Genomic DNA, 17,130 nt, shown 5'->3' with positions numbered 1-17,130 from the left:
GATGAACTCAAATAACCTTTATTCTAGCATCTCTATTGATTGTTAATCTCTCAATCTTGTCTTCCTTCTTTCTCTAAGTACTCCATTCTCTCTTTTTTCTCATCTCGTCACATTACCAATCATAGAGTGGCCCATAACATGTGGGGGATTTTTGTAGTGGTAAAACTTAAGGTTTGAAAGCAACGACAACTTAAAAAGGCATGAGTTAAAGGATAAGGGTCGACATGAAGATTTTATGGTAAACTATTTGATTTTGATGAGCTATGAGAGGTTTATAGGGAATTTTTTTTTTTTTTTTTTTTTTAAAGAGGGTTTTAACCTATGGTGTTTACTCTTGATGATAGCTTTTTTTTTTTTCCATAAAATTAAAATACCAATCAGTTTTTGATGTGGACGAAAATTGAACCTTAAATCTCTTATTTAACTATAAAAAATTTTACTAGTAAAACTAACTGGAGCCCACTATAGTGAGATTATTGATAAAGAGAAAAAGAATACTAACATTTATATACATTTTTTTTTACCATTTAAGTTGTTGACATGATTTTTTTTCATCATTAGTAAGTGACAAATAAACACTCTATTAGCCATATCAACAACTTATTAGTTAACAAGGATAACAATAAAAACACATTTTTTAAAAAAAGGATTAAATTAAAACAAAACATTTTGTGAAAGCCAAAATGAAACCATTCCCAAAAGTTGAGGATCAAAACCATATTTAAGCTCTTTCTCCAAAAAAAAAAAAAAAAAAACCATATTTAAGCTTGCTAAAATTGACCATATTGCTCTTTTCTGTTTTTCTAATTTCAAATTGCATATATTAACAAGAGGGTAATTAGTAATGAAAAATGATATGTCTACAACATTTTCACAACATTTTTACAACAAATTCTAAATAGCATGTTGTTATTAGTTATTATTTGGGAAAAAAAAGTAATCTTAGTATTAGGTTCAAATTTAAACAAATAACAACTAACCACCTATGATTTGTTGTGAAAATATTGTAGATGTAACATCTCTCGTTAGTAATTACACTTTTCCAGGTGATTGTGGTTAGAGGTGTCAATTCGGGTTAACGTGTTGGGTTTGTGTCATGTCCAGGTAGGGGTATTCGACTAAATGACTCCACCCTAACCCGACCCATTTAATAATCGTGTTATAATCCTTCAACCCTAACCCGACCTGTTAATAAGGTGGATTGATTTGACCCAACCCATTTGACCCGCTTAATAAACGAGACATGTTGGGTTGACACAAATATAACACAACCCATTTCAACATGCATAATATTAAATATAAAATCCATCTAGAAATAATTTTTTTTACATCCCAAAAGCAATGCATACACTTCAAGTCTTCAATCCACATTCAAAATAATATAGTTCAATAAAAATATAACATTCATCTAGAAATAAGTTCTTTACACTCCAAAATAAATGCTTACACTTCAACCCAAATTCAAAATAACATAATTTAACAAAAATAAAATAACATAGTTTAATAAAAATATAATATCCTTAGAACTCGTCAAATGCTAAGTATCAATATTGAAAGAATTTGAGCAAATAGTAAGCTAATCCCGACTATAACTACAATCATCATCCATAAATACTAGTTTATAAACTATTTCAATAAACCCACTGCAGACGATGTCCAACACTAATACAAACACCAAAAAACACACACGGCACAAAACAAAAGCTATAACCATGGCTTTAATCAACAATTAATATATCTCATATATTAATAATAGCACATGGGTTCAAGGTATATAGAATAAAAACATTATACAGAAAAAATTACTGCAGAATTTTTGAAATATCAAGAAAACGGTTTTCTTTAATTCCAAAACTCACTAAACACATGTGAGAGAGAGAGAGAGAGAGAGAGAGAGAGAGAACCAATTTGAGAGTTTGAGTTTGAGAATTGGGTATGAAACTATAAGATAGTAGGGTGAATAGTATGGCTGAAATAAACAGGTTGTGTTAAGTGGGTCATTTCGAGTTGACACAAATAAATTGAAGTGTCAAAAGTATCTATTGTAGGTTATGCAGGTTGACTTGCTTATGACACGTTTCTTATCATGTCGCTTTTAGGTTGACCCGTTTATAACCCAAACTCATTAAAGCCCAACTCTAACCCGCAAAAATTCGTGTTGAGTTCATGTCGTGTTCACAAGTTGAGTTAAACTTTGACACCCCTGATTGTGGTGTCACCAAAAAGTTAAAAAATAATCTGTGCAAAAGAGAGCAAAAACCCGATGCAAGCAAGCATTCCCATTGGTCCAAGTTCCACCCATACCCCCCAAACACACTGCCATTGGTTCCGATTTGCAATGCATGTGCCCAATCCACTATTGGTCACGTGCACACACTCAATTGTAAATGGTAAACAATCACTTTCATATAAAATTACTACTAATACCACATATATATATATATATATATATACACTTCCAATCGCCACCGCTGATCACCAACCCAACCCCAAATCCCCATTCCAATCACCCAAGAATTCCCCTCACAAATAAATTAATAAAACAACAAAGAGAAAACGCCAAAGAAAGAAAAAAACATGAAATATTCTGTGTCATATTTTTTTTTCTTTTTTTTCTGTGCAGATTTTATTATTATATCCGAGTTAAGAGTTGGGAAACAAAACCGGGGTGGTGGAGGTGGTATAGTATCTGAGAAACTATCCCTCCTTCTCTCTTTTTTTTCATTTTTTTCTTTTTTCAAATTTAATCTTCTTGGGTGTTGTTGTCTAAGGAGCCAAGAGGGAAACAAGTGTCTTCAGCACCAGTGTTCCAAAGGAAGTGAGCATAATTAGCTGCATAGGAAGAGTTGTTTGGATCAGCATCGATGGCCTGTTGAAAGGTCTCCTCAGCAGCCCATAAGTCATTCTTCACTCTCCACAAAAAGGTTGCATACTTGTTGTATGCCTCTGCATCTCGTGGCTCAACCCCTACTGCCTTCTTGAAATACTCTTCCGCTCTGTTTTAACATTTAATAAACAAACAAAATCATAGTCAGCACACCAGCTAAGCCAAAAATCTCATGTGGGTCTACTTTTTGTAAGATTTCTCATGCTAATCTCATGATAATCTTATCATAGTCAGCACAGCAGTCAGCAGCTAAGCGCACTCGTGATAATCTCAGATTTCTCAAAAAAAAAAAAAAAAACACGCCAAACAAATCAAAGTCAACTTTTTGTAAGATTTTTATAATAATGCAAAAGAAGATCTTTCCTTGTGAGAAGCGCGTGACGAGGAACGTGTTTGAATTGAATAGTGATTATTTTCCTAGAAAGGGAAACTAGGACACCACATATTTCCATTGACAAATACAATACGAGGGCGACAAAAGTGAATCGAAAATGCCAGGTAGGTCTCTCTAAAGTCTAAACAGTAACTTAAGCATAGCTCTGTTCCAAAACTAAACATACATCGTCAAATCTTAATCACCCACCAACTTAACTAAAAACGGAGATTGCAACGCATGAACAACTTCTAATAAAGAGCATAAAAACATAAAATTAGTATAATGAAAAATTATATGTACCTGTCGTAATCATGGGCAACGACGTAGAGGAACTGAGCGTAATTAGCAAGAAGAAGAGGATTGTTGGGGTCTTGGGCCAGACCCACCTGATAAAGCAGCCCTGTTTTGAAATAATCAGCGTAATCATTATCTGCTTCAATCCGAGCAATCACAGGCGAAACGAATCGTTGCATAGTTTCTTGATCGAGAGCTTCGTGTCTCAACGAGGACTGCATTTCCGAAGCCTCTTCCACGACAGAATTCCAAAGGTTCGCCTCTTCTTCTCTGGTCTCTGACTCTGCCGCCTCTCTTGTGGTCCCATAAGAGGACAATTGAGACGAAGAAGAAGAAGAAGACCCATCTGGCAAAATCGTACGATACTGATTCGACACGTCAAACCCACCATCACCGTCGGTCCCACTAGCAATTGGCCGTACCTTCCCTCCACCGCCACTGTTTCCCCCAATCGAAGTCATTTTACCACTCGAAGACGAAGCTGAGAAAGTCTTAATCGTTGATGAATCAAATTTCTGGTCTTGAATTTCGACCATCGATTCCATTTGAGACCCAACTTGTGGTAGTGAAGCTGCAATCGCAGCGTTATGGCCCATGGAATGGACAGTGAAATTCGCTAATAGAATCATCACGTACATCATGAGAGTTGGTGTATGAGAAAACACTTGCTGAAATAGCCACACGAACGAAGCGTGCATCTCCTTCTGAACACGAACGATAATTTCTTGCAAGTCTTCGTAGAACAAAAACTCTCTCATCTGTAAAGTGTAGCTGTGAAGCTCTCTGATTATAAAAACCATCGACGAGAACGCTTTCTTCACCGAAGAATAAGCCGATTCTCCCACATCTCTAAACCCTTCCTGCCATTGCATCTTTCGCTTTATGATTCGAAGCGAGAGCGGAAGATCCACGCTGTTCGCTTTTCGCTCGATACTCGCCGGAATAATCTCGTCTCTTCCGACCCAATCCGGTGGAATTTCCGGCCACGGAGGGCTCTGATTCTCTAAAAAATTGACGCTACTACTGTCGATAATTTCATCGGGAACGATCTCAGATTCGGAATCCAGAGAGGTACTTTCATAATCGGAGAGTTGGAATCTGAGTGCTAATTCTTGAATCTTCTTCGAAAATTCTTCGTCCGAAAAGGCATCGAAGCTGGCACTGGCACTGGCACTGCAAGCTCTTTTCAAGGCCCGAAATTTCGGTTTCTGATACTCGCAGGACCGGGTCCGGTGCAGATTGGTGAGTCCGGTTCCGCACAGAGCCGATCGGTCCAATCTCTGCACGTACCGGCACACGAGAGCTCCACCATCGGCACGGTGGCTTCTTCGTCGTCTCGAAGGAGATGAAACTACGGAGGCTAGAGCTTGATAAGATGAGGATGGAGAATGAGGAACAATCGGTTGCGACCATTGCAAACAGGTCGTAGCTACTTCCACTACCATTTTAACCAGAGAGACTGGTTTTGATTTAACAAAAGGAATTGAAATCCTAGAATTTCACTTTCACGAATCTGAAACGTCGATAATTCTCTTCAATCCGATCAGAAAATTAACAACAACAACAAAAAAGCCTCCCTTTAAATTCACTGACCTGAAAAATCAATGAAACGAAAAAAATAAGTAAACTATTCAAGCAATTAACCCAAAGAAAACCCAGAATTTTAATTTACAAGCAAACATTTCCAGCTCTATAATATACTTATAAAAAAGCTCATTTCCATGTCCAATGATTATTTTCCATGAAAATCGGATCGGAAAACAAAACCCAAGACCACTCACGCTTTGTGTGAAAATCGATGAGAAAGTAAGATCCCAGTGTGAAAGCTTCCAAAAATTCTTCACCGGTTTCGATGAAATTTTTTTCCCGGCTAAGCTCCGTCAACGATTTCAGACGAAACCTCAGAGCCAAGGTACAACTCTCTCTCTCTCTCTCTCTCTCTCTCTCTCAGGCGCTATATATACAAAGCGAGTTAACTAGTGGCTAGTGTGGCTCTAACAGTAAAATATCAGGGGTGGTTCGGTTGGTTAAAACGTTGAAAAATCAAAGCGTGCTGTGAACCGTGAACTGGAAGTTCCGGTAACCAGTGAGTTCCTGGGACTACGAGCCAGTTTGCCAACATGTGAGGGATTTGAGGAACTACTTGGAGGATTTGATTCAGTACGACGCGGCTATTTTCTCGGGACTACTTTTCGATCTGATCTGAGCTTTGTGCATGTGCCACGTGTTACACCGACTCAAACTCTATTTAAAAATCCATGTGCAATTTGTGACGCCACCGACCTCTCCCATTTTATCGATTGGCACGTGTCCGTTTCATTACTGTTGTGGTAAAATGCGTTGCTTTGTTTTGGACGCACGCGTTTTGTGATATTTTTCACTAATGCCACGTAAGCAAACTTGGCCTTTTGGTGATGACCTTATCATAATGGGGACTTAATTGTGGTTAATAATAGACTGGAAAGAGAAAGTGCACTTAATTTCCTATTGAAATGACCACAATACCTTGCTCCATAAGACAAAACGTTGTCCTTTTTCCTTTCCTAAAAAAATACTAATTACTCAATCATCACTTATTTGTTTTTTGATTATAAAAAATAAAGTTCATGCGATCGAGGGCTCTTAAAACGCTAGTTAAGAATCAAGTTAAATAAAATTTTTATAGAAAAAAATAATTAATATTTTGATATTTTTTTTCATTTCTTATAAAAGTGATGTTAAAAAAATTTTTAACTGGATTCTTAATCAGTACCCTAAGAGCACTTGTTAGTATTTCTCAAAAATAAATAAAAAAATTGATTTGTTTTCTGGTTCTATTTTAGTTCAATCAATGAAGTCTTTTTTATTATTTCATAAGAAATTTGAGATTTAATCTTTTATTTATACTAAAATCTAATTTATATTTTAGTTTGATAATATAGAGCAATCCTTAATAAGAAGCATCATAGGTTCAAATTATCTTTCAAAAAATAAAAACATTTTAATTTGATTTGTTTATGGGCCTAGGCTTTTTCTTTTCTGTTTCTTAGATACCTTTATCCCTTCTAAAGATTAATTTATAAATCTTTGTAACTCAATATTGTATAGGCCTCTTTATGAAAAGAATTAGTGGGCAAATTTACCACCCTTACTTGTAACAATCATTAAAAAAAATTATTTTTTAGAAATTAATATAAAATGTGTTTGGTTGAACTTGTTTAAATTAGTATAATTTAATTAAAATATAATTATAACTAAAAAAAAAAGTGACTTTGTATATTATACACAAGTTGACGGTGAAAAAAACTTGAAATTTTAATTTGAAACAAACAAACTAATAGGTACTATTGACAGTGGAGCAACTGGTATTTCATCTTTGGGGGACCAAAACACCCCCAAAAAAATTATTAAACCGTTTAAGAAAGAGAATTATACAAATGTTCAACACAAATTTAATATATGGAAAAAAGTACTTACATCTATTCAATATTAATAATATATATATATATATATAAGTGAAAAGACATAATGATCACTTTTAAAATATATTGTAATTGATTCATTTACCAATATATAACTTAATATTCTTTTAAGGACAAAACTTAAATAAAATATTTTAGGTGTTGTTCCTTAATTTCCTCTTTTAAGATTTAACTATATGACTATTTAACTAAAAAATACACTTCCATCAAATGAGAAAAAATATACATGGCGGAATATTAAAAAAAAAAAAATCTAAAGAACAGCACCTAAGTACTGTATCTAAGTCTTGCTCTTCTTTTAAATCTTGAAAATCATCTTTAATTGATTATGCACTATCTTCTCAAAAATTATAGTTTAGGTACTAAATTTAGTACTCATAAAAAAGGAAAGCTAACCAGTATACATATAAATTTTATTGATAGTCACATTTTTTACTATTTTTTTAGAAAACATTTTGGACCAATATTGAAGGTCACATTTTTTTTTATATATATTTTTTTTTCTAGTGTTATATGTTATACATTTAATGTGAGAGGGAGGGATTTTTTTTTTTTTTTTTTTTTAAGAATATGAATTATTTTTAACACACACACAAATGGGGAGAAGGGAGAAGGGAGAAGGTCTTAAAGAAACTGAAAGTAGTATATATCCAAAAGAGCCTTAAAAGGGAGGGATTCGAAGCAATATTTTCGATGAAAATATGTTTAAAAATTTGTCATTTGACCTAGGGGGAAATTATTGTCATGTCAAGATAAGAGTATTTAAATACATAACTCAATCCTAACTCAACACATTTAATAATCATGTTAAAACCCTCAACTGTAATACAACTTGTTTATTAAATAGGTTGACATGACCTAACATGTTTCAATATGCTTAATAGACAATCTAAGAAAAAATCAAATTCAAATAACCTATAACAAGTATTCAACCATTAAAATTCTTTAATTTACTCAATTATATTTAAAATTCAAACTTTTGTTAAATAAAAAATGAAATTTATTTAGATGAATCGAGTCATTTTGATTTTGAATTTTGGATTGATGGTAGGTTAAGTAAGTCAAAGCAGATTTGACTATTTATTCATATTATGTGTATCGACCTTATTAGATAATTTGACACAAAAGTCATTAACACTAAATATAATCCACACAAAAATCATGTAATATTTGCAAATCATGTAAAACATTGCCACCCTAATTTTTACCTAAGGCTCAGCTTGGGAGGAGGGAATGGAATGAAATGGAAATGAATAAAAAGAATAATTTTAAAATATTATTCCCTTCTCTTGTTTGGGAGTTTTAATAGAGGGAATAGAAAGTCCATTCTTTTGTTTGAGAATTTAAGTGAGAGTGAATAGAATGGGTAGGAGGGAACACTTATTCCTCTCTATTCCTTTAAAACCTTAAATTTTCATTCCCCCCAAAATTGGGGGGAATGAGATGAAATAAAATTAGATTTAATATTTTTTTTCACTAAAACTCCCAAAATACCCCTGCATATTCAACCATTTATTTTAAAATAGGGGTCTAATAGTAATATTGTCATAAAATGATTCTATTCCATTCCCTCAATGTTGCTCCCAAACAAGATTACTTACATTCCATTCATTTTCATTCATTTCCATTCCTTCATTTTAAAACATCCAATCAAGGTCACTAAATTTCATTCCATTCCATTCTTTTCCATTAATTTCCCTTACTTAAATACATTCTATTCATTTCCATTCCCTTATGATCATCTCATTCCATTCCATTTCATTCCTTTATGAACTCCAAGCAGAGCCTAAAGGTTATGGGGGTATTGTGGGACTAATTTCGACTTTACCAGTTTTTTTTTTTTTTTTTTTTTTTTGAGAATGTCGATTTTATCAGTTGAGCTAACTAAAACTCACTATTTCAAGCCACTTTGTATAATATAAACTTGTTGAATATTTTTTGTGTTGGATTATAAAATCATTACTCAGGGATTATTTTTATTTTACTTGTTTGAGGCAAATAACGACATTTGCTATATTTGTTAGGGTCCGTTTGGATAGCACTTATTGTTGCTGAAAGTTGATAAAAACTGATTGTTACTGAAAATACTGTAGCAAAATAATTTTTAAATGTGTGAATAGTGCCATGGGACCCACTTTTAATATTAAATATTGCGTGAACAGTGCGTGAACAGTACATAAACAGTATATGCACAGTACACGCACAGTAAATTTTGTCCCAAAGTCAGAAAAACCGGGCTAAAAAAAAAGAAAAAACGCAACTTAACTTTAAGCAGAAAAAAGTGCTATCCAAACCTTGCCGTAGTCAATTGTTAATTGAGTTTTTCTTATGTGACACTGGCATAGATGGTGGCCCTCGTGCTTCCATTGCCGTATGTTATTTATTTATAATATCTTCACTTTCTATTCTGAGAAACAATAATAATAATATTATTATATTATAATATCTTCATTTAATAAACAATAATAAATATCTTTCCTTTAGTTTATGCCCTCATCGTTTTTATTCCTATGTATATTTCTAGTCATTGTCTTTGTGATTTTGTAATTTGCTTGGTCCTCGAAAGCTGACAGAAAATTCAGAAAAACAAAATAAATATCTAGTTGAGGTGAGGAACTGACGGTCCAAAATGAAAGTTCAAGAGGTAAGCTGTGAAAAGCCAAATTAATGCCAACTTGCTCTCAATGGTGCCAGTGTCATTACAATGAAAGAAGGCGACTGGTGATGGTGACAACCGGGGACGATCGATCAAACGGCTGCCATTCTATGATTGAGATATTTTTGACGGCTCAGATTGATTGGTTAAAAATACTGTTTCTCATTTCTCAATTTAATATTAAATTTTCTTTTTCTCATTTCTCAATTTAATATTAAATTCTTGTACCTAAATTGTACCAAATCGCATCGGATTGATTACAATAAAGTTTAGACTAGTTTATGGAGTTACTATGTATGCGTGTCACGTCTGCTAAGGAAAAACTAGAATATATTGCTCATAGTCCCATACCTGAATATGACATATTTGCAGATCCATAAATAAAAAATAAAGGAAAAACCGTATTTGCAGTGAGTGAGGCAGAGAATTCGACGGTTCAGGTGCATGGAGCTTGTGTCCAGTGTACCAGACACATTAACATATGAACATGTTTAGACACATATTCGATGTATTGGATATAAAGTTAACTTCAAAAAATTATAAAGCCCGTTTGGTCAGATATTTGTAGTATTATTATTTAAGTGTTGTAAAAATATATGTGAATTAAAAAGTATTATGAAAATATGTGTGAGTTAAAAAATGTTGTAAAAATACATATTAAAAAATCTTATTTAAATAACTCTACCAAACACCTCCCATAATTGTTAGTGTAGAACGTTTGTTTGAACCGTTTCAAGTTCAAAAAGTAATTTCAGGCGCTAGCTTATTCACTTTGGTTAAAAGTAATTTTGGACCAATTTATAATTTGACAAAAAAAATTCACTCTTCACAAAAATGTCAATTTAATACTTTTTATTAAAATAATCTTTTGGAATCTAAATTCATAAGAACAAACAAATAGACCCAAATATTTGGATCCAAGTTTTCGATTAAAACTATTGGCCGAAAGTGTTTTGCCCGAATGACATTAATTAGGCAACATACTAGTTGAGGTTAAGGTAATTTCATGAGTCCTTTTTTGGTTTTAGCTTTCTTTCATGTCAATGTCAATGGTGACAAGTGAAAAACAGCTTAGCCTATGGAGCCTGGCATTCGGTGATAGACATCCATTTCCATTGTTTCAGCATTTAGCTAGGGAAGGCATATACTGGTTTTTATTTTATTTTAATTTATATTATTTAATAATTACAATAAGAGAGTGGGAATTTGAACTGTAAAATATCAAGAAGTAACAACCGTTTAAACTGCAAGACTCTTGATATATATTGGAATTTAGTATTAGAGTTTTTACTTTCATTCTCTCTTAATGAAAGTATCCATTGATAATTATATTATCATCTATAAGATTATTACTTGTTGAATTTATTGGACTATCTAATTTTATGAGGTAGCTACAGCCTACAGTAGTAGAATCCGAAAGCCACACCCATCATTTTTAGGTGGCATGACATAGATTAATAATGTTATAGATTATGATAGTTTCTTTGAAGAATTTATTCACTTGTTAATTACACTAGTTATACAGGATGGGCCAAATATAAGCAACAAAACAGACTCCATTCTGAGAGCTAGGTTTCACACATTGGCAAAAAGAATTAATATCCAAAGGAAATCAAATGCAAACTCAACTCCTCCACTTAAGTGCACCTTAACTTTCATTGAGCATATATAGGTTGAAAGGAATGAGAATATATATGAGACATACAACTGGTGCAAATTCTTGTACATAAAATTTTTCATTCTTGGTATTTCTTAACCAGGTTTGCTATTAGAATGTACGCCCAGCCTCACAATTTTTATTTTTATTTTTATTCTTTTAGAATCAACCTGACAAATTAATTGGTTTTTGCTTTGATTCCGTTCATGCTTGATAGGGTTTGGCTCGTTAGCATTGTACAATGTTTGAGGCGAGTACATGCACGCCATGTGATGTGGCTTTTGGCGTCCACAATATAGACAAGCTGGTACCTCCGAAAAGCTGGTACCCCCGAAAGCATGATGTAGTTACTTTTTTTTTTTTTTTTTTTTTATAATTAATATATATAAAAAGATTTGTGTCTATAATTCCAGCCTATTTGATCCTGACAAATTGCACGGTTTGAGACCACACGAGCAATATTGGGGTATGCCACTAATTGTACCCATAATTCTAAAACTCATAAATATGATGAGATACAAGAGTTTCTTGCCATTAAGCCATGCCTTCCGCTTTGAATAATGCATAATGTTGTTACTTGTTATTTGTTACTCAGTGATCATATATTTATACCTTTGAATCGGTTTAATTGGTTCCCATAACGAACTACAACTGGCGGCTATATATGCCAAACTAAGGATAAGCTTTAATTGACTTGTTATAAACTGTTTCCCCGTATGTTTTTCATCCCGACTTTTGGTAGATCATTTTAGGCTTTTTTTTTTTCTTCATCTTATCCAAGAATAGTTGAGGCACTACATGATATACTATAATAATATAATATAATTCATAGTTAGGTTAAAAGTCATGACTGTATTTGTCTAGCTTTGAATTATTGCAACTCGAAGTTTATAGTCCGACATATGTTATGATTTGTCAATTGAGTAATTAGAATTTTGTGGAGATCGTGAGAGGTATCCTTTGAAGAATGAGAAGGACAATTGTACATCAACCCTCTATTTACTGTATCATTTGTTTTTATTTATCCATGGAAAGTTTATTGATTATATGAGTTATTGTATTAAGTAATAGGAGATGCCATCTTGCATCAATTAAAACTGTGAAGACTTCAGTATTCATTTTGTCTAAAATATGTGATACAACAAGAAATTAACAACTTTACTAACTGTGTCAATTGACACTTCCAACATATTTCATTTATACAAGTTAGTCTAGTGTGTATATATATTTATCTTTCATTTTTATTGTTGATTTTATAAATCTCTTCTTTACTTCCTTATTTAAGTTGTCTTGCAATTTGACTTTTATACAGTAACATTTTTTTTTGTTGGATGGACAATTAGTCTCACTAAGAAAATATGAACATGTAAAAGGGTCAAACCTAAAATGTGAAAATATATAGCTCTAGCACCATATTTTCGCTCCTAAAAATAAAAAATAAATTTTTAAAAAAAAACACTGTATTTTCGCTGTTCCAGATCCAGACGCATTCCTACCAAGAAAAACATAATTGGCCTTCTTGGCTTGAGGACCTTCCGATAATAGTGCAGATGATACATGGATATCAACAGTGACAATGCAGACATCCTGACCAATTTGAATCTCAACCAAAGGGATTGTCGTGGAGGCTAGGAAATGTATGGTAAATCAGAGTGTCAAGGAACAGCAAAGAACAATGATAATGTAGGAAGAGAGCATCAAACAAACAAAACTGCAAAAAAGAATATGCCAATTTATACGCTGATTGGAGACATATATAATCAGAAGAAGGAATCAATTTTGAATGAAATCACAAATAAGAAACGACCATTTTTTTTCTATATATTCAACTAAAACACACAAACAAAGGAACATGCCAATGGTATAGTACAAGAGGCGCTAGTAAAAAAAAAAAAAAAAAAAAAAGAATGAAAATGCAAACACAACCATGAAACGCATACTAAATAATTGTGACAAGCAGCGGCAGTTTCTTAAGAATGATTATGCATTAGTGTTAAGTATATTCTAATTAAGTAGTTAAACGATTAAATTCATTACTAATCTCTTCACACCTGTTATGCACGTGATTACGGACTCTTTTTTTTTTTAATATAAAAAATATAGTATTTTAAGTTATAACTGGAAGTAACTAGTTCTTAATTTTTTGAAGTTGTGTGGGGTTTTTTTTTTTTGGGTAAAATAGCACACAAGCCCAAGTTAGAAAGCAAGGATCTTAGGCCTGATGCTTTATGCTTTAAGGGGCTGAGCTTGGTTCACCGCAGCTAAATTGGGCTAATTTCGAACCAAGTAGTGCACAAAGTGCGGAACCTACAACACATACATACTAATATACAACAAGCATATACGTATTGAACAGCAAGGAAAAGTAAAGAACGAAATAAAGAAATAAAAAATAATGTAAAAGACGTTAGGGGGTCCTTGAAATAACGTGAAATATTTCATTATTTTCTTAATTTTCATGATACATCATGCTCACTAGGACGTGTTACAAGGTTCAAAAATCACAAAGTTGGATAACTCTTCAGGCCTCTAAGATTTGTGAAGTTTGAATCCCCTTGAATCCAAGTGTGTTCTCTAGTGGCTATTTGAGGATCCCGAACACTGTTTTCCCTCTCTTTCTCTCCTTTTTGAATTCTGACAGAGTTTTCTCAAGTATCTTTACTCTAATGCACTATTGTTGAATGTTTTTCACTGTTGGCTGCTTACCCTTTTATAATGCCACCATAGGGTTCCTGGGATACTATTGATTCCCTCCATTTACTCCCCTGGGTACCAAAACTAATGTTGTGCCAGCAACATTGGTGGTTGGTCCCTTCCTCATTCCTCATTATTTTCTTCTTTTAAGGTTCCTTCTTCAAAAGCATCTAGTTGACTTTCCCATTCTAGGGGGTTCTAAAAGGCTAACCTTTGGTCTTTCCTTCTCCAAGGCTTTTAGATTCCATTTTTTCAGACCCAACTTTTGGCTGCTTTCCCTTTTTGTCATTTTTTCCAAGTGAGCTGATTCATTTCTGCCATACTGAAAGACCTCCGGCCACCTTCCTTAGTGGTTTTTCTTCCTAGGTTCCCCGAGGTACCAGACCCTTACTCATGGGTTGTTAGTTCCCAAGTTTTCTGATTCCTTTTCTGCATCATTGGGTAGCTAATAGGGACATATCTATTCTGGTTCCTTGTGTTTCTTAGCATGCCCCCTTGAACTGTCTTAATCCCAGTCTGGCCTTGCTACATGTCCCGAGGATCCCAGGCTCTTGGGAATCCCTAGGTATCCTGGCCTAGTTCCTTTCCTAGGCTCTCAACAATTTTTCTGACCTTTTGAGTGCTGGGCTGGGCCTTTTCTTTCCTTTGTTTTTATGAGGTCTGAGACTTGCCCATTCATGGATTTGGGTCCCTCCTTATGGACCCTTAACGGGTTTGGACCTCTTCTCATTTTTCTTTATTGGAAGCCCTAATGTTTTACTTTCATGGATTTCAATCCTTTGCATTGCTTTGGGCCTTGGTGCAATATTATGATTTTTTGGACCTCAACAAAAGTTTAAATATAGGGAAAATTACACTTAACCACTCTAAACTATACTTCAAATTACACTTTGCACCCTAAACTATTCGAATGCACAATTTGCACCATAAACTATGATCCTTATTACATTTTACACCCCTATGTTAGTTTTACAGCTAAGTTTGATGGAAATATGAATCATGTGACTTTCACACGTGCATTACTTAAGTGGCACAAATTTAAAAGACCAAAAATCCCTTCTTCCTAATCAATTAAAAACAAAAAAAAAAAAAAAAAAAAAAAAAATTTCCAGGTTTCTCATGTGCATGTGCCTGTGCGTATCAAATCCTCTCCCCTAAATCAAAATCCTTGCAACCCTAAATCCCCAAATCAAAATCATCTTTGACACCACTACCACTCCACTATCGTTATTCCTAGAAGCATCAGTCTCTGGACTTCATGTTTTAGATAACCTTCTGGAAAAAAAAAAAAAAATGATCTAGATTTCCATGCTCGTTGCAGCTTTGTATTTTTTTGCTGTTCTTATATATATAGTTGGTAGTGTGCTTCAAGGATGGGAAGTGTGTAGATATGGATGGCATTTGGGACGAAATGGCTAAATAACCATAAAATCCTAACAATATAATTAGTTGTCAACGTTTTCAAACTATTTTTTTTTTTAGCACCTCGAGTCTCAGAAAATCGAGTTATGCGCTCATACCTCGAGTCTTTGATGCTCGATTTTTATAGTTTGACCTGGCCTAGTTCCACGTGGCATCCCACGTGGAACTCGAGTCTCAGAGACTCGAGGTCTAAGCCAATATTTACCCCATTTCCCCCCAGAAAGAAATCAGAGCATGAAGAAAAAAAAAAAACCTGAAGAAGAAGAAAGAAGCCGAAAGCCAGAAGAAAAAAAAAGGAAAAACCCAGAAACAGGCGCGACCCAGAAATCAGAGCATCCGAAAGCCAGAAGAAAAAAAAAAAAAAAAAAAAAAANTGAACACATATATATGGTATTTCAGCATCTTTTTGTAGATTGTTTCTCTCTCTCTGTGATCTGATTTTTTTTTTTTTTTTGGTATTTTGGTTTGTGGATGAGAGAGTTGGATGCTGAAAATATTTTGAAATTTTTTTGATTTGGACCTCGAGTCTCTGAGACTCGAGTTCCACGTGGGATGCCACGTGGAACTAGGCCAGGTCAAACTATAAAAATCGAGCATCAAAGACTCGAGGTATGAGCGCATAATTCGATTTTCTGAGACTCGAGGTGCTAAAAAAAAAAATAGTTTGAAAACGTTGACAACTAATTATATTGTTAGGATTTTATGGTTATTTAGCCATTTCGTCCTGGCATTTGACATTCTTCGATCTTGATGCCTAGGTAAGGACAAGAAGATACTATTACGCGGTATTAATAATTGGATTATGTACAAAGCTTTCAACTGAATTTTGCTGTCGTCATTTGCTGTTCTTTGTGTTTGTGCACATATTTAGTTTTTTACAGCAATCTAGGAAACTAGCATGGAGGTTTATTCTAAAAACCATTACTCATTGCTCCACCGAACAGCTTTTCCTTCAAAACCATTCAGGAATTTTCACTTGCTATGCTACAAAATCATCGGCTTATCTGAAAGTTGATAAATAAAATGTGTTGCTCCACAATTAAGAGTGGTGTCACGGTGGTGGAGCAATGGCGTAGTGCTAAAGATGATTTTGATTTGGGGATTTATGACTGCAGGGATTTTTGATTTGGGGAGAGGGGCTGGTACGCATGAGAGGGCTGGGGAAAAAATTTAATTGATTGAGAAGATGGGGGGTTTTTGGTCTTTTAAGCAAGGAAGTCAATACCGTACCGGAGGCTGTACCGGTTTGGTCAGCGGTACGATATATTTCGAATACCGGTTAATACCGGTGTACCGTTTCGGAATTACCGCTAAATATATATATTCTTTTAAAAATTTTATATATTCTCATAAAAATATAAAATAATTTAAAGTCTAACCAATAATAATAATTTTTTAAAATATTAATAATTATGGTTGTAGTATAACTTTTTATTTTAAGAAGAGTTGTAGTTTAATAATACATGTGCAAACTAAATGCACTAATGAAAAAACAAAAGAAATGAGTAAAATGATTCCCCTAAAAAAAAAAAAAAATCAATCAATGAGTAAAAGTTAAAACTAGAACACGTGGTGTTGGAGATAAGTTTGAAATTTTGAAAGCCTTTGACTCATTAATGACTTCAGTACATTCACGTGGTAGTGGGACTCTAGTGTCCAAAACAAAACAAGATGTACAGGTGA

General features: G+C 33.8%; 1 protein-coding gene across 1 annotated transcript; it reads right to left on the bottom strand.

Moving 5' to 3' along the window:
• Positions 1–2,568: 2,568 nt before the first annotated feature.
• On the bottom strand, positions 2,569–5,560 carry LOC111985897 (uncharacterized). The gene is made up of 3 exons (XM_024017540.2): positions 5,339–5,560; positions 3,564–5,150; positions 2,569–2,996 (listed from the first exon to the last, which is right to left on the bottom strand). The coding sequence occupies exons 2-3, from the start codon at positions 5,000–5,002 to the stop codon at positions 2,744–2,746; spliced, it is 1,692 nt and encodes a 563-aa protein (XP_023873308.1). The 5' UTR covers positions 5,003–5,150; positions 5,339–5,560; the 3' UTR covers positions 2,569–2,743.
• Between the last annotated feature and the right edge of the window lie 11,570 nt (positions 5,561–17,130).

The sequence above is a fragment of the Quercus suber genome, unplaced genomic scaffold, assembly GCF_002906115.3.
Source record: "Quercus suber isolate HL8 unplaced genomic scaffold, Cork oak 2.0 scaffold_102, whole genome shotgun sequence".
Lineage (NCBI taxonomy): Eukaryota > Viridiplantae > Streptophyta > Magnoliopsida > Fagales > Fagaceae > Quercus > Quercus suber.
The sequence above is the reverse complement of the archived record's forward strand: the minus strand, read 5'-3'. Positions and strand labels throughout refer to the sequence as shown.